At 42.2% G+C, this 23,839-nt stretch overlaps 1 protein-coding gene across 1 annotated transcript in view; it reads right to left on the bottom strand.

Moving 5' to 3' along the window:
* Positions 1-4,647: 4,647 nt before the first annotated feature.
* The window catches only part of SUMO1 (small ubiquitin like modifier 1), a 30,831-nt gene continuing 11,639 nt past the window's right edge, over positions 4,648-23,839 (bottom strand). The window contains exons 2-5 of the mRNA XM_089670498.1: positions 18,775-18,852; positions 15,287-15,364; positions 12,741-12,812; positions 4,648-7,808 (exon numbers count right to left, since the gene is read on the bottom strand). Of these exons, the coding sequence (XP_089526624.1) occupies positions 7,740-7,808; positions 12,741-12,812; positions 15,287-15,364; positions 18,775-18,852 (297 nt within the window). The 3' untranslated portion in view covers positions 4,648-7,739. The remainder of the gene's footprint in view (positions 7,809-12,740; positions 12,813-15,286; positions 15,365-18,774; positions 18,853-23,839) is intronic.

Here is a 23,839-nt window from a genome sequence, read left to right as displayed (position 1 = left end):
TTCTTCCAAATCTCATCTTTGACCCCGAATTTTTGGTACTGGACAATTATATCTCTCGGTCTTTCCTTCTCAGTAGCCTGTTTAAGCATTCCTATTCTAAACACTCCATCTAATTTGATCCCGTCTGCTTCAGGTCTATCTCTTATGGAGTTCAAGATTTTTTTCACTAGTTCATATAGTGTTTCGCCTTTTGCAGACTCTGGAATTCCTCGTACCCTAAGGTTACACCTTCTTTCTTTATTTTCTTGGACTTCCATCCTATAGGTCAATTTTTTCTGGGTGTTTTCCAATTGATTTATTTTTTTCCTTAAATTGTCAATGTTTTGGGCCTGGATTTTAACTTTCTCCTCTGTTTCTTCTATTCTTAATAGCAGGTGCCCTAGGTCATTTCGAATAGCTGTCATTTCATGTTTTATAATTTTTTCCAGATTCTGAAACATTTCTATCATCTCCTTCTTATTTGGTACTTGTAGTTCCCCATCTGATTCTCTTTTTCCCGGGCCATCCTCTATTTGTTGGCTGCAGCTGCTATTCATGCCCAATGATAATCTCGGACTATTGCCTGAACTAGTGTCCATTTCCCCTTTTGTGCTTGCGCCCTGGGCCCTTTCTGACGTAATATTTCCATATGATGTGAATTTCTTTATTGTTCCTGTTTGAGACCCTTTGGGCCCTGCTGCCTTGGGACCTTTATTCTTCATATCCTCTGTAGATTTCTTTTATTAATTTTTTCTTTCTGTATCCTCAAGATGGGATTATACTTCTCCTTTATAATTGCTGGACTAGGCACACTTGCGATTTTTTATGTTTTATTTTCCTAGGACACCTGGGCCTCCTCTCTTCTTCTCTTCCAACCCCTGGGAATCCTCTCCTCCCCTCTTTCACCACCTGGTCTCCTATGTCACTCAGGGGTCCCCAACACAATAAGCCCCCAGTAGCTCTCACTCACCCTTCCCTTCTCAGGACGGTGGTTCCATGCTTATGCGGAGGGCCATCACTGCTGCTCAGTCCTGGGGGGGGGGGGGGGGGGGGGGGATTCCTCAGGGTTTCCGATGCTGTATTATTTTTCTTTCCCTTTTCTTTCTTCTTTCTTTCTGGATGGGTTTCCTGGGATTCCTGGGTCCACCAGGCCCAGGCACGGACAGCCAGCCAGGGGGGGTATAGGCAGCAGTGAGCGTCTCCCAGTCACATCGAGGAGGCAGCCGGCTTCCACTTTCATCCGACTCTCCTTCCTCCTGTCAGCCTTCGGCCGGCCGGCGTCCCTGCTTCCCAGGGATGCACTGCGGCTGGTCACGTGTCCCGGCCGCGCCTCCTCATCTCCCGGCAGCCAGGCTCAGCGTCCCAGTCTCTCTCCACTGCTCTCCGGCTCCTCCAACCGCGCACCGCTGTCCATCAAGGTAAGCCCACCCGGCCGAGGTATGTTTCTGCCATCTAGGGCTTCACACCGCTTGGGGGAATTGAGGCCGAAAATAGGAAGGGGGGGGTCGGTCAGGGAAGGCTCATTGCTAGAGCTCCTAGCACGAGCTCTCCGCCGCCACCATCGTCAGGCTCCTTGAAAACCTGTACTGAGAGTAACATGTAGGTTGCCATTGCTGATTCCCTTCCTGAAGATGCTGTCTCTGGATTCAGTGACAGTAAATGGATTTGCCTGGCAGCCAATCAATTAGCATTTCAGAAGGTAAAGTCAGCAGTTAAAGGTTCTGTATTAATAATTAATATTGATTTCCTTCAATATACATAAATATAACCAAAGGTTGTCAAGCTTGTTTTTCCAGTTTTCCAATACCACACAGTCTTTCTAAAAAAAAAAGAAAAAACAAATATTTTATATACTACAACACTGGTTTCTTTTGAAGAAAATAAGAGCCAAAGATTATTTCAAAGTGGATCTGTTAATAAAAGTTACACTTCACATGGATCAATAGGCATTAACAAATCACATTTTAAGTATAAAAGAAAAAAAGTTCCTCTTTCGAGACAGGATAAAAAAAAGTTTCATGGTCTATATACAGGTATCGTGTACTAAAACTGGAGCACACAAACCTAGTGCAGGAGTAAATCTCTCTCTCCCCCCCCCCCCCCATCCACTAAACTTGGACTGAGATACAGAATTTAGCAAGGTCCATCCAGTGTGCAGCACAACTAGGTAGAAAGCAGAACCTGCATAGCCAAATAGTAAATATGGCTGCCCACACCCATATTGTGTGTGTGTGTGTGTGTATGTATATATATATATATATATATATATATATATATATATACATACATACATACATACATACATACATACACACACAGTGTAAGACACACAGCAATAAGATTATTTATATTAAGCTACGCTCTTTCACATATACTATATATATATAAAAAAGGCACACTTTATCTTTAATATATATGTAGTTCCATGTCTACAGGTGTAAACAGCACAGATTTTTATTAGGTTTAATATCAATTAATATATGTCACTATATAGAGTATATAAGCTTGTGATCTTTAAGTCAATGTGGCTATTGGACCTTAACATTATGGTGGCTGAGCTCTGACTGCCAAGTGACAATCACTATATTAGCCAACCACTTACAAGTCTTATTCTTTTTCATTGAAGAAGAGCAAAATTTGGGAAGCATTTACTGCAGAAGAGAATATATGTTTCCAATGGTATAGACTAGGGCCAAAGGTACATTAACTTTCTTTAAAAACACCTCAATGTCCATGTCAATGAGTCCAATGTTAATTCCATACACTCAATCTGAAATGTAAGCACAAATTCATTCCAACTGTGGAGAAAGCTTAATGACAATGAATGCCACACCCATTAGCCTGTGAAAGCTCTACAATGGCATGAAATAAATATTTAGGCTGCCAATGCTGACCTCTCCTTCTGTACATGTTTATTGCCTGGCTGTCGCAATGATGACCTTAAAGCCAGCCATACATGGATTGAAATTTGGCCAGTTCAGATGGAACCAGCTTAATTTTGATCCATGTATGGGCAGGGTGGATGTACAGAAGTCGATCTACCATTCAACGTCTGTACAAATCGCTCTGTTGGGAAATTTCCACTCGATCAGCGCCACCAGCTACAGCCAGAAGTCTCCCCACTCTCAGAATACAATAGCTCAGCGGGTAGAATTTCCCCATCCACATTGAGCGTGTGGATGAGAATCGATTCTTTTTTTTTTCATTCAACCTCCTGGTTGAAAAAGAAAGGCTATGAGCAGCTTAATACTTTGAGTCTCTAACCTGCCACAGATTGAGAAAAGGAATTCTCACTTTACCCCCAACTCATTTGCTGCATGCTTGCTGTGGGTATTGACAGCAAGCAAAAAAACATTTTGGGCAACTGCAAACCATTTTTTTTTTCCAAGGAGAGATTGATTTTAAAGCTAGACACACACACACATACAACAAATTGATTAAGCAATTGCTGTACAAGCAATTTAAAGCTGAACTCAGATTGTAAAAAAAAAGAAAAGAAAAACAAAAAACAACCCTTGCAGTGGGCTCCCCCACACTGCTGATAATTTTTAGGGCTATTGGAAGAGGCATTAGTATTTACTGTACTCCTCAGTCCAACAGGCTTCAGCACTGTTCTTTTCTCCTTGGCGCTTTTGGTGGTCCCTCAGCATCATCATATACAACTCAGGGCTAGTAATCCTAAGGAGGAGACGAGAACACCTTAGAAATGTGGCAGCGCTGGGATAGTCAGCTACATGCAGTATACAGCGCTGTGTTCCAACATTCTGTCCAGAACAAACTTGAGTCGGGCTGAGTTATGCTCAGGTATTCATTCATAAAATACAAAGCTTCCTGTGAATACAAGACTTCCTCTGATTGGCTGAGGTCGAAATCATGAGGTCATCAGCCTGCCTCTCCATCACAGCCAACCAGAGAAAACATTGTATTCATTTAAAAAATTAAAGTGTTACTAAACCCCAGACCCTACATTCACTATATCTGGTCTCCCACAGTACACAGAACATGGAAGTGCAATTATTTAAGTAAATATAAACTGCTAAATACTTTTTCTCATCAGCAGTTAGAGCAGTCTTGTGACTTCTGTGTCCAGCCCGGCACTAGCTAAAGCTTGTAGGAGTTTGCTTTCTGCTCTAGGAGGATGCAAATCCCCTGACCTCCCTCTGGACAGTGCTGATTGGCCCTGTGCTGATCACATGCACTCTCCCAAGGAAAAACAAACCTCTGTAGTAATACACACCAAGCTGAGCATGTGCATGCCTACAGTTCAGGCTGGAGATAAGAGGTGGTCACTTGAAAAAGGGGAGGAACAGAGAAGAAAGGATCAAATGGCCTTTTTACACAATGCAGAGGATTAACCCCTTAGGTTCCACAGTGAGTATAACAATCATGTTTTACTGCATATACAGACTGATTTTACTGTTGTGGGTTTAGTAACACTTTAAGCTTCCTGTGAATGGCTGAGCCCAACTAGATTTTGTTCTGGGAACGGGACAGGAAGTTCTTTTACCAATGCTGTAACACAGTGCTGTATATTGTATGCAGCTGATGCTACATAAAGTTTATACAGTGCTGTCACATGCCACATGTACTAATAAAGGAAATAGTTTGGACCAGTCTGGCTCAAACTACAGTGAAAAACCCGGAAATAGGCTTTAACATCAACAGGAGTGCTTACAATAGTCAGCTTTTATTCATTTATGTAAAATCTTTATCCTAAAAAAGGAAACAAATACGGTTGTTCTTAAATGCTTAAAAAGTGTTAGCAGGAGTTCGGCTTTTTTTTTTTTTTTGGACAGTCAAGCCCATCTAAATCTGCTGGTGCATCCAACATTACTGTGTAATCAAAGCAAGTATCCAGCACAGCAGAATCCGCCAAACTCTTCCTTTATTGTAACAGCATAAAAGCAATCCGCTAACACATTTCTGCCTCAAAGGCCCTTAATCATAGCTATGCAGCCACCATATTTAAGGATTGTAAGCTGCAATATGTTACATATTGGTTTTTGGGTTCAATACCGCTTTACACCAAATGTACAGTTTGTTTTGAGTGTGGTAGGCTAATCAACTATGTAGTGCAGAAAACAAAGATCCATTCAAGTTATAACCAGTTAGGTAAGCCATCATACTATGTAGTTGTCAAATCTAATGTGATTGTACAGATTGTAAATGCGCATTGAAAGGTTTAGGTGCATCTTAGGTAACAGACATTAAATAAAACATTTACATACAAAAAGAAAAACGCAATTCTTAAACCATCAAGACATTTTTTTTTAAAAACATATTTACCCTAATTTTGATTTACAGAATCAGGATTTTGAGTCCTTGTTTATTGTTTTGCAAGTGTTAAAAAAAAAAAAAAAAAATTGCAAGACACAAGGGTCTTGGTTATGATGTAGCAGCCAAGTAGAGAGCAATAGCTCATCACACGAGGATACATTTGATGTGCATACTGTCATCATGAAAGGAAGCCAGATGTGCAGGGGAAAAGTACTCTGTGTTGCACAGCTCTCATTTTTTAAGCAACTCTGTCACTATACACATCACACTTTCCAGGATAAAGTGCAGACAATCTAAAAGGTACCTGCATATCATAAAATGCAATTTCCTCTTCCACTATTTGTTCCCTTTTAGTCTGTTACACCATTGAAAGAATTTTGCTATATCTGTTTGATAAGTGCAAAACTTTAAACTTGTCAGACATTTAGAGATGTCCAGTTCCCTCTGCATACTTCCTGTGGTATTTCAAACAGCCCTCCTAGTTCTCATTTTGGACTACAGAATATTTAGCCTTTTGCTGTGGAGACAGGGATAGGGGTAGTTCAGCAAAAGACAATAGGCAGGGCTGACACCACTTAGTCAACAAAAATGTTGTGTGTCATCTCACAACAGGACCAAGGAGCTGGGTGCATTTCTGGCAAATCAACTGGTATTTTTCTGTACTTTTCTGTAAGGATTTTAAAGGGATAAATTATGGTAAAATGTGCATTTATTGCAGAGATGTACTGCAACTGTTTGTGGTTTCCTTTTGCCTTGACACAGGGTTTAAGCCATGGGGGGTGCCATTAAGAATGTTTGGCAGCACTGTGCATTTTTTACCACTTTGCGCTGGCGCCTCCCGGCCCAATCCTTTGAGGACTATAAGATTTTGGAACGCCAAAAGAATCAATTTTTTTGTTTTTAAAGTTCGTACACTTCAGTTGCTGTAACTAAGCCATTTCATGAAATAATTGGCAAAAAGCTAGATACATTTGTTGTTTGTTGATAAGAACTAATATTTTGACTCAAACCAAAAAAAAAAAAAGTTTTAAGTTCTTAATCAGATGATACACGCAAATAAAAACATGGGACAAATACGTCCCTTGGTCCTCAAAGGGTTAAGAGGTTTCAGAAGCCCGGCTTCTGAAACCTCTTAAAGGGCCGGGAGGAGGAGCGAGGTTTTAGGGTCATGTGACCACCGTGATTCGCTGTCACGTTGGTCCCATGATCGGAAAAAGTCCCGATTGCAAGGGGAGATCGGGACCTTTCCGTAAGTCATGGACATATGTGCTGGGAGCGCACAGGGCGCACGCACTCAGCACATATGTATTTCCAAATGGTACACAAATATGCGGCGGTTCAGCGTCAAGACCCAGACACCGAGAGGCTGCATATTTGTGTGCGTGCGGCATCTAGGGGTAAAAGAACAGTGCGTTTTGGCTGCGGGAACAGCTGCAATTTCCACACCCTCAATAGTGTGAACCTAGCTTAAATGCTTTCCAAATCATCAGCACTAAACAGTGTTGCAACTTGCCCATCCCTTTTTTTCCTTGCTAAAAATTGCTATTGCCCAGTGAGGCAGCCCATCATAGTAAATAATAATAGGAATGTTTCATAACTGAAGGGAGCAGTCACATTTAAAACTACCCCGAAGTATCTGAACTTTGCCCATCAGAACAGGCCAACAGTCAGGCATAATGGAAGACATTGAGGCTGCTGCAGATACATGCAGGCATCCCAAGATGCATTTCATGAGGGACAGCAGGTTTTTTTTTGTTCTAGTACAATGACAGAGTCGCTTTAAACAAACACTTGGAAAAGTTGACTTTGCCAAGAACACCCACTGAAACAAAAGTGAAAATATCTAAATGGAAAGTTTCTATGCAATTCCACTGTGAAAAGCCAAAGCCATAACAAAGCAGAGAGCAGGTTTTACAAATATTTCTTGTGTTTTTTTAATATTACTTCAATTAAGCCAATACAGACAACGCATTTTTTTCTTTTTTTTTTTTTTTCTTTTTTTTAAAACCCATGCCCCACAAAAATAAAAGATACACCAAACATTTGTACATAAGGGATTGTGTAGCATGGACACTTCTAAGAACACAATTCCTACATCTCCTAGGCAGGCGCTGGAACAATGAAGTTATTCATGGTGTTGTGATTATTCTACTTTAAAGTGAAGCAGTTCCAAAGTCCGCAGGAAGTTCTCGCCTTGTCTTCATGTTACCATGTCATTTCCATGCTGGATCCTCACTGTTCAGAAGCAAAGAAGACGATAGGCCATAACTGATGCAGTATGCAGAGGTTGCTCATCTTAGTACATACTGTTGCAGCTGAAATGAAGTGATGTTGAGGTGACAACAGCTGGCTTGGTTCAGCGAGAAATGAAACAGTACGTAGGGAAGGTAAACGGCATATTAAAAAATAAAGTTAAGAGAAAAAAATCCAACATGGCAAATAAAGGAGGTGCCAAAAGAAGGGATGGAAAAACCCAGGAAATTTTAAAACGATGAATGACCCCCAGTCTGTTCCTGATAAACTTCAATAACGTCTTCCTCTTCCATGCCCAGCTGCAAAATAAAGGGAAAAAAGAGTTGTACTGCAAGAGTCTAACTTATCAAAAGATTTGAATATTTTAAATGAAAACCAACAAGGAGATTAGCATGGTAGGTTTTGACTACACTTCTTGTCAAGGTATTACAATCAAATGACAAATCACCACCTGCAAGGCAATGCATTCAGCTCCCAGCCCAGTCACGGAGGCCAAGGCTAATGTATTAATAATGTGGTTACAGTAACAAAAACGCACTACCTGTACACTGTGTAGCAGTTAAACTAAAAAGATGATCCTATCCAATGTCAAGATGTGCTGAAAGTGTTTGGGAAAAGTCTAGGAACAGTTTTTACTTTCCTTACATTATGCAGCAAACTAAATTTTATTATGCAATATGCCAAATCTTTCACCCTTGGAGCAAAAAAGAAGATGATCTGTTTACGGCTGTTAATGTCAGTTTTCCTATCTGACTATTCAGATGCTATTGCTGCTTAGAAATTAACGTATGCAAATATCATGAAATAAGAACTATAGCAACATGACATGCATGAATCTACTGCATTTATGGCACCCCACTCATGAAGAACAGGAATGCTAGCATTCTTCTCTGCACATCTGACCCACAGGCTCAACAATAGGTGTCAACAGACCCAACTTTAAAGTGCTGCTGCAAGAACCTTGCGGCCAAGAGTTACATCTGTAGAAGACTGGACATCCACCTGGTATAAACAGAGCACCAGGTGGGGAACAGAGGCTTGATGTTGGAATGCCCAGGAAACACCCATTGACCTGGTGGAATGAGCATGTAAAAGTGCTTGAGAAGCTTTTCCTTTTAGAGTGTAAGCTCTTGAGATGAGTTGTCTTATCCATCCAGCGATATTAGTTTTTTTTGTCCCCGACAAAGTCCTGAGAGCAGGATAAGTCTGTTTTTTTGGTAGAAGATGATGTAGCTTTGATGTAGATTCTGATGGCTCTGACTATGTCAACGCAGTGAAAAACTATTTCTTTTGGGTGCTTCCGAGTAGCGCACAAAAGATAGAAGCACAAGATCTTCATTGAGGTGGAACACTAACAGCACCTTAGGAAGATGGCCTTGGGCATAAAACTACCCTGTCTTTGTGAAGGATGAATAATGGCTCCCAATACCAGCCGCTATTTGAGTGACAGGTCTAACAGGTGTGATCGCAACCAAGAAGGCTACTTTGCAGAAGAGATCCTGATGGCTTCTGCAGGGCAGAGAGATCAGGCTAAGGCCCCAAGAAAGCACAGGGTGCTGCAAAAAGGAAAAAAAAGGTATTGACAAGGGAGAGTGAGGCCTGAATATTTGGGGAAAAAATGGCTAAAACCCATTCTGTCAGAGTGCTTTATGGCCAAAAACCAATGACCATGCCCTCATTGTAGAACAGCCAGATTACAAGGCACAGTATTCTGTGTGGTTGAAGTGCCTGTGGTCATACCAGACAAAGAAGAATTTCCAGGTACAATAGTAGATCCTGCTGGAAGTGGCTTTACTTGCTTTCAGCAAAGTAGGGATAACAGACTCCCAGACCCTTTTATGATTTGGCCTGCGGGGACTTAGAAGCAGATGGAAAAGAGGGCATTGGGACAGCAAATCTGGCCAGCTGGGAAGAAGCCAGGGGTCATCTCCTAACAGTCTGAGTATGTCTGTGTCCTTGGTTCTACTGGGCCAATTTGTTGCAATGAAAATCACATGTTCCTTCTCTTGCTCTATTTTGTGGAGCAGTCGAGGCAGAATGAGCACTGCAGGAAAGACATAGATTAGCCTAAAATTAATCTAGTGAATCACCAGGGCATCCAATGCAAGTGCTGGAGGATTCATGTCTACAGAGTTAACTTGGTGTTGAACATGGGAGGCAAGGATGTCCACGTCCTGAGTCCACTACCCATGACATGTCAGGCTGAGGATGTCAGGGTGAAATGCCAATTCCCCTTGATCCAAGCAGTAATGGCTGGGTTGAGATAGTCCAACTTCCAGATGTCCACTCCTGGGATGTGAATAGCAGAGATTGCTGGACAATCTTTTTCCATCCATGGGATGATCTAGATTGCTTCCCTAAATGCTTCATGTTTCTTGGGCCCTTTTCAGATGGGGAAGACACCGTCCCAAACACTAGGGGATCTGCTCACAGACCCTCTGCTGATCAAAGCAGAGTAATCAGATGACACATCCGTGTCCACTCAGTTTCTGCAGAGCAGACACGGTCAGAGCCTGCTCTACTCTATGGGCAGCCAGGTGTAAACAGACTCTGCTGTCAGTTTACACTTGACTACCCTCCAATCCAATCACATGGAAGAGGGTGGATCCCCTTCAGTTTTTTTTAGCGGACCAGATCGGACCCAAAGGTAGGTGGGTGTAAACGGACACAAGTCTGACCTGCCTGTCAATAGGGGTGAATGGACCATCTGATCAGATCATCTGAAAAACTGACAGACGGACCCTTTCGCAATATAACTTTTCCTTCTTCAGCATTCTTCTTCAAAAGGCATATGTTTGAGGCGTCTTGTAGGCAGATTTAGCTGAACAGGCTTTAAGCCATAAAATAATTTTAGTCAGAAAATTAGGTCCTGCTAGATCACTTCATGCTGGCCCCTTCTGCAAGTATAGCTATGTAAACCATTAAAAATATGTGCCTATATGGTTTAGAATCCAGTAATACACTGTCTCACCCTGCTCCGCACATGCTCAGTTGCTCTTTATTTTTTAGCACTGTGCCAAAAATGAAGAGGCCGATCTACTGACAGCCTAAAGATTTACTGTTGCTCAGGGGCTCTGAACTACTCCAGCAAAATGGCAGCTTCCAGAAAGAACAGGAACAATGCTGGAGGTAATTTACAGCACACGCTAATTTTGGTAGCGTAATTATTAATGTGGAATGTATGTTCCTTAAAATTATCCATAGACGATGCTTTAACTCCTTTAGAATTAAGGGAGAAGTATGGGATAGTCTAAATAATTAAGAAATATTACCAAGATCATGTAACAATCAATAACAATCAGCGATTATTTATTTCCTCCTTCCTTTTGTTTTTCCAGCAGGGACACTTCATTTGTCATGTATGTCCCAGTAACGGTCCATTTGCGGTTTGAAAGTTTAGAGGTGGCAGTTACAACTTCAACAATCCACCCCCTCTTTCTATCCCTCCTCCACTGGGAGATGTGGCTGCAACTTCTGAACAGGCACACACCTGAACAGTAAACAAGTTCAGGCACTGTTCTATTCCTCTGCAAAAATAATTGTGGAAAATACATAAGTGGCATAGACAGAGCCCCCCCCTAAATTTCAGTTGTGTTCCCCCCCGTCCCCTATGGATCCATGGATGTTGTACATGTTGAACTCTCATTGACTTCTCACATCCCAGTACTACGCAAAGTCTGGTCACAGGCAGCACAGCTTCTCTCCCCCTCATCCCCACACATGGCACACAGCTCAGATCGCTTCCCTTACAGACAGTCTATTTTCTGAATTGACCAAATCATAATTGCCATTCTCTCTGTTCATGAACAGGAAATGTCTTTTTATTTTGTAGATTTCTTGGTACTTGAAAGGGCCTGGCAAGACAAGAGAATCAAGTGCGCTGAGGCTTTTGCGCACAGCAGAAGTGAGCATATCCACATTTGTAAGCATATTGCTTGAAATTTTAATATGAGGTGCATAGGAGCCTGGGGGTGAGTATCTTCAGTGCCTTCCTCTAACACCACCTACAGGTCCTCTTCATTCCCTTCTAGGTCTGCCTCTCCCAGGGCAGGCATACTGGGATCTGACTCTGCTAGAGAAGGAGCTGAAGGAGCCTGGGATTTTTGAGGCCTGGACAGTGATGGCTGTATTAAAGCAGTTAGTTGTATGATAAATTTTGACAACGGAGCAAAAAAAGTCTGCTTTAGTCAGGTAGGTCACTTATTGCCTGTCTGAGATAGTGTTAGAATCAGATGGAGAGAACCGTGTTAGTATTGAGTCTTGCTCCCGTGCAAGGGAAGCATTGTCACTCTGAAATTAAGTGTTGTGCCGCCCCTTGGCAAAGCGAATGTTTGTTGGAGCTTTTACCATGGCCTTATCTCTCCTGGTTTCCACCATTGCGACAAGTGAGTGTATTCTCCTATGGGCACTAACAGAATAGAGTGTGAAAACAGGGCAAATGTAGCAACCAGGGTACAGACCATCCTGCAGCAAGTCCTCGTGGCAGAAGGGCAGGAAAGCACCTGAGTATATTAGAAGAGGTCTAGGCAGGAAATGTCGGTTAAGTGTGGTACCTGTGGTATGATGTAACACTTGATTATACACCTGAGATTAAGCATACACCATTAGCGAGTACATTTCAAACACAGTCCAGGTTTCCCAACAGTCATATTGTATAAATGCATACTATTCGGGATTGGGGAGTACAGTAACTGCTCGGTACACAGGATGACCCTATCTTACCTCATCCATATTGCTGGTCCCTATACAAGGTCCAGACTCTGTCCATGACCATGGGCATACTCCCAAAAAGATCTTCAGGCACTGGGCACAAAGTGTTTAGGTGAGCGCCCATGCAGGATCCAGTGCCTGAAGAAATATTACAAGCTTCCTCCATGGTGCTTGGTCTGGGTAAAGTTCCCAAGGATAGACCAAGGTTACTGTGGTCTGGATGCATTTCTTCTATTGTTGTCATAGAAGACTATAAACAGATGCCAAGAGTGATTTCTCCACATGGGAGAAGAGGGCCATCAAAGCAGAGTAGGGTTAAGGGGGGGGGGGGGACGCAGTGGGTGGAATGCACAAGGGGCATGTTCCCGGAAACTTTGTCAGTGTTCAATGACCTGAAGGTACCAGCCTATAACACATGGTCTTGGAATATTCAACCTGCTTCATGTTCTGTATGATTAAAATAAGTCTATTTGTATATGACACTCCTGCAATGAGCTATGCAATACTTGTACACAACTAACCTCTTTCGGGGTCTGGTGATCTGAAATCCTCTGTCCTTCAAAAAGAAACCTTAGAGAATTCATGGGAACACCCTAAAAAAAAAAAAAGATTTAAGAAAAATGTTATCACAATAAGTATAGCTCTAAATGTTGATTGACCAAACAAGGGAAAAAAGTTACTGTTAGCTGCTTAAGAAACCTTTAGCCCAATAGCAAATGGTTAAAAAAAAGAAAAACGAAGCTGAATAAAATCCAAACCTTTCAGACTGAACAACAAAAATGAGCTGCAATGACAAGTGCCAAGCCTTCTGGTTTGGTTTATTTCTCCACACTGATCATCTACAAATGCTACCTTTCTTATACTGGAGCACTGGACATGGAAGGTGAAGGCATGGGCCTTCTATGACAGTAGAATGAAGCAAGACTACATTGTAAGGTGATCAGAATGGTGGGATGACTTGCTTGTGGGTGGGGGAAAAAAGAAAAGGAAAGAAAAAAAGATTTAATCCACACAAGGTCAGCAATAATTGTAGTCCTGGCACTTTATGAACCTGTATTACACGGCTTGTGTGCAGGAGAAGCAATTGTTGGGTGAACATAATAGCTTTTGTTTTATGTCAAACAGTGCAGTAACAGCACATAGAAACTAATACGCAAAGAATATTTCTTTCAGAGAACTTCTGTGTTTTGGAAATCACAGCCCGATGAAATAACCATAAAACACAAAGATGGTCAGGTCACTACTTTAATGTGGAACTTCAGCTAAAACAGTTCTACTTTAACCTTCTATGCCAAAAACAGTGGTCACCCGTAAAGAAAGTGCAAGCCAGCCAGCTCCCCCCCCCCCAAAAAAAATAATAATTTTGGTGCAAGCTGCACTTTAAGGCCATATATATTAAATAAAAAAAAAAAATCAGCAGATCTTTGCGGCTAGGATTACATCTGTTTGCTTCCAAGGCTGATCATCCATCTGTAACTGCAGGTAATCGCTAGTGGCGCAGATACACACAAACAATGCTCTGCAATGGCAGAGCAGCCAATTCTTGTCGCTGGAATCCGGCATATGCACACATATCACTCATGATGGAGGCCTAACCTTAAGCATATAGGCAATACATCAATAACTGACAGTATTTTATCAAAATGACAACAGGAATTGAAGCAACTACATAATTTAGAGAACAGCAATGTCACAACGGGTGTGCACAAAGTTAAAAAGCATACATGTCCAACACACTAAAAATATTTGTTGTGAATCCAGTTGCTGTGCTCAACCCATTGATTGCATTTGTTGGCTGTGTATAAAATCTAAACAGCATTTGATAGCCTGGATAGAAGATAAATAAACTCACACCTGCAAATAAAATGTCAGACACAAAATGTAACAAATCTCTTAGTAATTATTGGATTCTGAAAGACTGAGGGCCTCATTCACACTATGCTTTGCCATGTGCTTCAGTCTAAATGACACCCAACACACCTTGACAGATGTGTTGAGGACCTTGCCAAAAAATCGTACATGCATTTTTTTTGGCAGCACACTGCATTTTAGGGCATTGATTTGTGCTGTGCTACAATGCAAAATGTAACTGCATTTTAGGGCTGTGCTACAATCCAAAATGTAACTGCATTTTAGGGCACTGATGTGTGCTGTACTACAATGCAAAATGTAACAAATCTCTTGATAATTATTGGATTTTAAAAGACTGGGGGCCTCATTCACACTATGCTTTGCCACGCGCATCAGTCTAAATGGCACCCCAACACACCTTAACAGATGTGTTGAGGAGCTTACCAAAAAATGGTACATGCATTTTTTGTGGCAGCACACTGCATTTGAGGGCATTGATGCATGCTGTGCTACAATGCACGTCCATCAGCAAGGTGCATTGAAGCACCATTCAAATGAAAGGCACCACATTGCACCAATACAAGTAACATGCAGTGCCGTGCCTTGCAGTACTTGGCAAGGTCCCCAACAATCTAAGAATAGATATCTTTTTTCCATTCTTTGAGCATGAAATGATCGCATCCCCAAAAGATCGATGATTTTTCACTAGCATTTATTCCATTTCACAGCACTAAACTGATGAAAACAGATCAGATATTTTCAACCCATCTGATTATTTCCATCAAGGTAGTTGCATGGCATATGTCAATCAAACAATTACAAGGCAAAAACACTGGCTGCCATGTATTACTGCACAGTCACATAAAAAGGCTGACGCAGAAAATCTGCTATTACTTTTCACAGCATATTGATTTTTAAGAGTTTCACTTACTTACTGCTTAACTACTCCTGGCATATTCCCTAGTGAAGCTGCAGGAGAAACAAACATTCTTCAAAGTTTTTTTTAATGATTTTTTTTTTTTTTCTTTTTAATACTGCATACCCCTTCGTAAACCATTTGTAAACTGAAAGATACCCAGGCAGGATTTATCACCAGCCAGTTAAATTGTAGGAAATGTTTGATCAATCTTTATAAACAGACAGATCAGATTATATACACTATAAGACAAATATGTAGTTCTAAACAACTGGGAACCACAGCCTGCAATTCAATTACCTGTCTCTGACAGTATGATTCTTTCAGCTTTTTCAGGTGCGTCGTCATCTTTACCTTAAAATGAATTTCACTGCTGTCCTAAAAAAACAGAAAAGGTCTGGTTAAAGCTGGTTACCAAGAAAGACAAACAAGCAGTATCTGATTTACTGCTCAGTAGCAAAGGGTGCACATTGCAAAATGGGCAAAGTTGGGATATTACAAACAATGCTGAAAGTATTTTGGCAGGGACTGTGTACAGGAAGAGAGTACGAAGGGTACACCAGCAGGCAGTATCCGCAGGAGAGGAATGTGGCGGATATGTCAGAGGTTGGCAGGTCAAGGAAAGGAGTACGGAGGGGGGTTACAGCATGATGGCAGGCAGTATATACAGGAGATGAGGGTAGAAGCTATGACTGCTGACAGTGTGTGAAGGATAGGAGTGTGGAGGATATTAAGAGGGACAGTATGACCAGAAAGGGAGTGTGGAGGGAATGAAAGGCAGTACATGCAGGAAAGGAGTATATGAACCAGGACACTGTGCAGGAGAAGAGTGTGAAGGATATGAGGACAGGCAATATGCACCGGAGAGAAGTGTAAGGTATGAGAGCACACAGAATGTGCAGAAGAGAAGTATGGAGGGAATAACGGCAGGCAGTACGTGCAGGAAAGGAGTATATGAACCAGGACACTGTGCAGGAGAAGAGTGTGAAGGGTATGAGGACAGGCAATATGCATCGGAGAGAATTGTAAGTATGAGAGCACACAGAATGTGCAGAAGAGAAGTATGGAGGGAATAACGGCAGGCAGTACATGCAGGAAAGGAGTATATGAACCAGGACACTGTGCAGGAGAAGAGTGTGAAGGGTATGAGGACAGGCAATACAGTCAGGTCCATAAACATTGGGACATGGACACAATTCTAACATTTTTGGCTCTGTACACCACCACAATGGATTTGAAATGAAACAAACAAGATGTGCTTTAACTGCAGACTGTCAGCTTTAATTTGAGGGTATTTACATCCAAATCAGGTGAACGGTGTAGGAATGACAACAGTTTGCATATGTGCCTCCCACTTGTTAAGGGACCAAAAGTAATGGGACAGAATAATAATCATAAATCAAACTTTCACTTTTTAATACTTGGTTGCAAATCCTTTGCAGTCAATTACAGCCTGAAGTGTGGAACGCATAGACATCACCAGATGCTGGGTTTCATCCCTGGTGATGCTCTGCCAGGCCTCTACTGCAACTGTCTTCAGTTCCTGCTTGTTCTTGGGGCATTTTCCCTTCAGTTTTGTCTTCAGCAAGTGAAATGCATGCTCAATCGGATTCAGGTCAGGTGATTGACTTGGCCATTGCAGAACATTCCACTTCTTTGGTTGCTTTTGCAGTATGCTTTGGGTCATTGTCCATCTGCACTGTGAAGCGTCCAATGAGTTGTGAAGCATTTGGCTGAATATGAGCAGATAATATTCCCGAAACACTTCACAATTCATCCGGCTGCTTTTGTCAGCAGTCACATCATCAATAAATACAAGAGAAGCAGTTCCATTGGCAGCCATACATGCCCACGCCATGACACTACCACCACCATGCTTCACTGATGAGGTGGTATGCTTAGGATCATGAGCAGTTCCTTTCCTTCTCCATACTCTTCTCTTCCCATCACTCTGGTACAAGTTGATCTTGGTATCATCTGTCCATAGGATGTTGTTCCAGAACTGTGAAGGCTTTTTTAGATGTCGTTTGGCAAACTCTAATCTGGCCTTCCTGTTTTTGAGGCTCACCAATGGTTTCCATCTTGTGGTGAACCCTCTGTATTCACTCTGGTGAAGTCTTCTCTTGATTGGTGACTTTGACACACATACACCTACCTCCTGGAGAGTGTTCTTGATCTGGCCAACTGTTGTGAAGGGTGTTTTCTTCACCAGGGAAAGAATTCTTTGCTCATCCACCACAGTTGTTTTCCGTGGTCTTCCGGGTTTGTTAGTGTTGCTGAGCTCACCGGTGCGTTCCTTCTTTTTAAGAATGTTCCAAACAGTTGTTTTGGCCACGCCTAATGTTTTTGCTATCTCTCTGATGGGTTTGTTTTGTTTTTTCAGCCTAATGATGGCTTGCTTCACTGATAGTGACAGCTCTTTGGATCTCATCTTGAGAGTTGACAGCAACAGATTCCAAATGCAAATAGCACACTTAAAATGAACTCTGGACCTTTTATCTGCTCATTGTAATTGGGATAATGAGGGAATAACACACACCTGGCCATGGAACAGCTGAGAAGCCAATTGTCCCATTACTTTTGGTCCCTTAACAAGTGGGAGGCACATATGCAAACTGTTGTCATTCCTACACCGTTCACCTGATTTGGATGTAAATACCCTCAAATTAAAGCTGACAGTCTGCAGTTAAAGCACATCTTGTTTGTTTCATTTCAAATCCATTGTGGTGATGTATAGAGCCAACAATGTTAGAATTGTGTCCATGTCCCAATATTTATGGACCTGACTGTATGCACCGGAGAGAAGTGTAAGGTATGAGAGCACACAGAATGTGCAGAAGAGAAGTATGGAGGGAATAACGGCAGGCAGTACGTGCAGGAAAGGAGTATATGAACCAGGACACTATGTGCAGGAGAAGAGTGTGAAGGGTATGAGGACAGGCAATATGCATCGGAGAGAATTGTAAGGTATGAGAGCACACAGAATGTGCAGAAGAGAAGTATGGAGGGAATAACGGCAGGCAGTACATGCAGGAAAAGAGTATATGAACCAGGACACTATGTGCAGGAGAAGAGTGTAAAGGGTATGAGGACAGGCAATATGCACTGGAGAGAATTGTAAGGTATGAGAGCACACAGAATGTGCAGAAGGAGTATGGAGGGAATAACGGCAGGCAGTACAAGCAGGAAAAGAGTATATGAACCAGGACACTATGTGCAGGAAAAGAGTGTGAAGGGTATGAGGACAGGCAATATGCACTGGAGAGAATTGTAAGGTATGAGAGCACACAGAATGTGCAGAAGAGAAGTATGGAGGGAATAACGGCAGGCAGTGCATACAGGAAAGGAGTATATGAACCAGGACACTATGCGCAGGAGAAGAGTGTGAAGGGTAAGAGGACAGGCAATATGCACTGGAGAGAATTGTAAGGTATGACAGCGCACAGAATGTGCAGAAGAGGAGTATGGAGGGAATAACGGCAGGCAGTACATGCAGGAAAGCAGTGTGGAGGGTATGAAAGGGGATAGTATGTGCAGAAAACGAAAGTGGAAAAAATGAAGGCAGGCAGTGCATGTAGGAAAGGAATGTGAAGTATATGGGAGGGGACAGTAAGTGCATGAGAAGAATGTGGGGAATGTGACAGCAGGCAGTATAGAGGTGTGAATTGAACCCTATAATTCGGCTATAATTAAAAATTTCAATATGTTTAAACTGTCTAAACATGTTTATGAAGATCATTTAATTAGAGAAAATGGGCAAATTTCATCTCCGATTTGTGAATGCTTACCTGGCCAATTACTTTCAGTTTAATATAGTCACCCCCCTCTTTCTTATCCCCTAAGTCCTCACTGGATGGTTTGGCTTCCTGGAAAACAAAATAAAACACAAAACCTTTACTAGACTGGCACTTATTTAAGCAATATAACTAAAAGCAGATGTTTTAGGCCCCATTCACATGGAGTAATTAAGCATACACAAATGTGAGGGGCATGGTTTGCATGCAGAGGATGCACAGGTGTCCAGTACATCTGTGTACAGGCAAGTCCCATTCATGTCAATTGGGAAGCAGCAGCCACTGCTCTCAACTTGACACCCATGTGGGTGCGTGTCCCCAAGAGCAAGCAGTGTGGGTTTGAGTTCAGGGACATAGATACGCACCCACATGGATGTCAAATTGGAAGCAGTGGCAGGGTCTGTGTACCTGCCGTGTCCTGATATGAATGGGATTGCCTGCATGCGGATGCATGGAACACTTGTGTATCCTATGGAGGTAAAACAATATTATTATTATTATACAGGATTTATATAGCGCCGACAGTTTGCTCAGAGCTTTACATTATGGTGGAAGACAATACAGTAACAATACAGTTCAATACAAGAGGGATTTAAGGGCCCTGCTCCTTGGAGCTTACAATCTAGGAGGGAGGGGATAGTGGTACAAGAGGTAATAACTGTGGGGGATGGAGTGGTTGGAAGAGTAGAGGATTCCAGTACTTTAAAGTGGTTCTAAAGCCTCAGGTTTTTTTTTACCTTACTGCATAGGTAAAAAGCCTTCTGTGTAAAGGAATCGCCGCCCCCTCCTTATACTTACCTGAGCCCCATCACGATCCAACACTGTGCATGAGAGCTGCAGTTCTCCTGGTTTTATCCCCCCTCACTGGGCAGATCAACACCAGCAGGAAGAGCCATTGGTTCCCGCTCCTGTCAATCAACTCCACTGACAAGGGAGTGGGCGGTGTGGCCAAGTCCCACTGTATGTGTCAAAGGATGCAGCGAGCCTACATGAGTGCTCCCATAGGAATTGGATTCCTACTGGGGGCACCAACAGGAGGGAAGGAGCCATGAGCGCTGACGGGGAACCCGAGAAGAGGAGGATCAGGGCCAGTCTGCGCAATTCCTGCACAGAGCAGGTAAGTATAAACAGGTTTGGGAGTTTTATTATTCTCCTTTACAACCACTTTAAAATGAAGCAGTGTTTCAGTACTCTTCAAAAGACCTTTACCATACAACAGTGCTTCGTGATGCACTGCGTTTCTAAAAATTGCACAGGTGCGTTTTCTGGTGCTCGTGCATTGGCAGCCCATTCAAATAAATGAGCTACCTTAAAAGAGAAGTGGGGCGTTTTTTTCCCCATTTATACTTACCTAGGTGGGTGCAGCATCAGTCTGATGCTGCATCTGTCCCCAGCCTGCTCTAAATGTGAGAACTCAGAGATCACATGACCTCTGATCGCTGAGTTCAGACACAGCCACTGTGAGCAGAGAACAGTGATTGTCAGTCACCGCTGTCTGTTCTGTCCCCCCCAGTACTCACTGCAGTACTGGGCTGTGGGCTTGGCTCTCCCTCCTCATTGGCTGAGAAAGCAGCAGTACTACTGTCAATCACAGCCAGTGAGCCAATGAGGAGAGGTCAGAGGAGGGGCTGAGCCGTGCTCCATGTGAAACGGCCACACAGAGCAGTGGCTCGGGAGCCCCCATAGCAAGCTGCTTGCTATGGACGCACTAAGCAAGAGGAAAGGGCCAGGAGTGCCAGCAGGGGACCTGAGAAGTGAAGGATCAGGACTGTCCTGTGCAAAACCACTGCTCAGAGCAGGTAAAAAAAAAAAAAAAAGCCAAAACTTTAAAATCACTTTAATGCACCAAAAAGGTGTGAATGTGGCCCAAAGGTTACAAGAAGAGAATACACTGCATCATACACCAAACAAATTACAATTGACAGCAAGAGTGTAATAATTTTGGCTAGAGTATTAAAATTAGAAAGGTCAAAAATACGCAGATTCATTGTAATGGGTTAATCTACACAAGGCCTCATTTTTACAGTAAGCAGAACTGCAAGCAGATAAAGGAAATATTCCTCCTTTCTCCAGCAGTCAGATACCTAATGCCCCGTCTTACATAGTCTGTTCACGCGTCTTAATGTCCTCTCATAAGCACAGTGTTGCTGATTCAGCCCCGTGCGGAATGAGCATCTTCCAGAACGTGGAATCAGCAGGCTCATCATGCAGAAAAGATGAGAAATAATATTCTTCTAAGGGAGCGACAATCTACAGGAGAACAGACAAGACAGCACACAAAGCAGCTCTACAGTCAGCAGGCACCTGCATTTAATGCTCAGTATTGCGGTAAAACAAAACAGGCACATTTCACAACAAACAATTTCTACTATAATCCGTTACGTATAAAAATCTGCAGCATTTTGTCACTACTTTATATTAGTTATTCATGAATCCATTACTAAGTACAGTATAGTGCAAACCATGTAATGTCTATTAGGTACACTAATTATTGCTTTAAAATGAAACTCCAAAAAAGGTCATTAAGCTTGAAAACACAAATTAAACATAATAATAAGGATTGAACAAGTTAAAGCTGAACTCCAGTGAAAAAGCTAAAATATATAAATGTGAAAAGCTTTCATTGGCAAAGATTTACAATTCTCTTCAGATACGTTCCTGCAGGTTATAGAGCCAAGAGTTAAAGTGGAAGGACAGCCAAACCATTTAGTTTGGATAATGTGCAGATGGGCAAGAACACCTGAATCCAAGGATTTGGAGGGCTACTTTTGGCAATATAGTACATAAAATTTTTATATATATATATACACACACACACACACACATACATACATACAGTGGGGATCGAAAGTTTGGGCACCCCAGCTAAAAATTTGTATTAATGTGCATAAAGAAGCCAAGGAAAGATGGAAAAACCTCCAAAAGGCATCAAATTACAGATTAGACATTCTTATAATATGTCAACAAAAGTTAGATTTTATTTCCGTCATTTACACTTTCAAAATAACAGAAAACAAAAAAATGGCATCTGCAAAAGTTTGGGCACCCTGCAGAGTTAATATCTTGTATTGCCCCCTTTGGCAAGTATCACAGCTTGTAAACGCTTTTTGTAGCCAGCCAAGAGTCTTTCAATTCTTGTTTGAGGTATCTTTGCCCATTTTTCCTTACAAAAGTCTTCCAGTTCTTTGAGATTTCTGGGCTGTCTGTCACGCACTGCTCTTTTAAGGTCTATCCATAGATTTTCAATTATGTTGAGGTCAGGTGATTGTGAAGGCCATGGCAAAACCTTCAGTTTATGCCTGTTGATGTACTCCCCCGTGGATTTCGAGGTGTGTTTAGGATCATTATCCATTTGCAGAAGCCATCCTCTCTTTAACTTCAGCTTTTTCACAGATGGCATCAAGTTACCATCCAAAATTTGCTGAAATTTTATTGAATCCATTTTTCCTTCTACTCGTGAGATGTTCCCTGTGCCACTGGCTGCAACACAACCCCAAAGCATGATTGATCCAACCCCATGCTTAACAATTGGTCAGAGGTTCTTTTCATTAAATTCTGTGCCCCTTCTTCTCCAAACGTACCTTTGCTCATTCCGGCCAAAATGTTCAATTTTAACCTCATCGGTCCACAGAACTTGTTTCCAAAATGCATCAGGCTTGTCTATATGTTCATTTGCAAAGTTCAAATAATGATTTTTGTGGTGAGGACGTAGAAGAGGTTTTCTTCTGATGACTCTTCCATGAAGACCATATTTGTACAAGTATCTCTTTATAGTGGAATAGTGTATTACAACTCCAGTGTCTGCCAGATCTTTCTGGAGGGATCGTGCAGTCAAACGTGGGTTTTGAATTGTTTTTCTCACAATCCTGCGAGCTGTTCTGTCTGATATTTTTCTTGGTCTTCCAGATCTTGCTTCAACTTCCACTGTTCCTGATGACTGCCATTTCTTAATTACATTCCGAACAGAGGATATTGACATCTGAAAACGCTTTGCTATCTTCTTATAGCCTTCTCCAGCTTTGTGAGCGTCAACTATTTTCAGTTTCAGTTTTCTAGACAACTGCTTAGAAGAACCCATGGTGCTGATTGTTGGGGCAAGGTCAGATGAGTCTGAGCATTTAAAACCTTTGAGATTGACATCACCTGGTCTTCCCAGACAATGATTGAGAACAATCCATGACACTGGCAGGTCTCAGCTTTGCAAAGGGGGCAGTGCATGCTATAAATTCTGCAGGGTGCCCAAACTTTTGCAGACTCCATTTTTCTGTTATTTTGAAAGTGTAAATGATGGAAATAAAATCTAACTTTTGTTGACATATTATAAGAATGTCTAATCTGTAATTTGATGCCTTTTGGAGATTTTTCCATCTTTCCTTGGCTTCTTTATGCACATTAATACAAATTTATAGCTGGGGTGCCCAAACATTCGATCCCCACTGTATATATAACATTTCCATACATAGTATTTGTCTTAAAGCGGAATTCCACCCAAAAGTGTAAGCTCTGCCCCCCCCCCCACCTCGCCATATTTGGGGGAGCGAGCAGATACCTGGTTTTGACAGGTACCATGTGCCACTCCCAGCTAAGTTTGCCGAGACAAAATGAGCCGGAGGTTCGGTCCCCTCATCCCTTCCATAGTCTTCTAAGACACATCACAGGTCACATAAGACTGCCAGACCAATCAGGATGCGCAGCACAACTCGCGCATGCGCAGTGAGCACCGGACTGTTTAAGCCGCAAGCTGTCACAGTCTGGTGCCCACAGTTGAGATGCCGGCATCAGGGAGAGAAAGGACACCGCAGGTAAGTACATCTCTGGACTCTGGGACAGGTGAGTTTGTGTTTATTAAAAGTCAGCAGCTACAGTTTTTGCAGGCCAAGTTGTCCTTTAATTAAAAAAATAAATGCGCATATCTTTGTAGGTAAAGTGTGATTATTTTTTAAAACAGGAGCCTGCAGAGCATTGCCCACATAATCAACACATCACAGGTGCAATGTACAGCTCTGTGCCCATACCTCTGTCATTTTCCGAGCTGTAGGCAGTGTATATGAATTAAGTT

The sequence above is a fragment of the Staurois parvus genome, unplaced genomic scaffold (genome assembly GCF_062004578.1).
Source record: "Staurois parvus isolate SC_StPar_1 unplaced genomic scaffold, SC_StPar_1.0 ptg000011l, whole genome shotgun sequence".
NCBI classification, from domain to species: Eukaryota; Metazoa; Chordata; class Amphibia; order Anura; family Ranidae; genus Staurois; species Staurois parvus.
The sequence above is the reverse complement of the archived record's forward strand: the minus strand, read 5'-3'. Positions and strand labels throughout refer to the sequence as shown.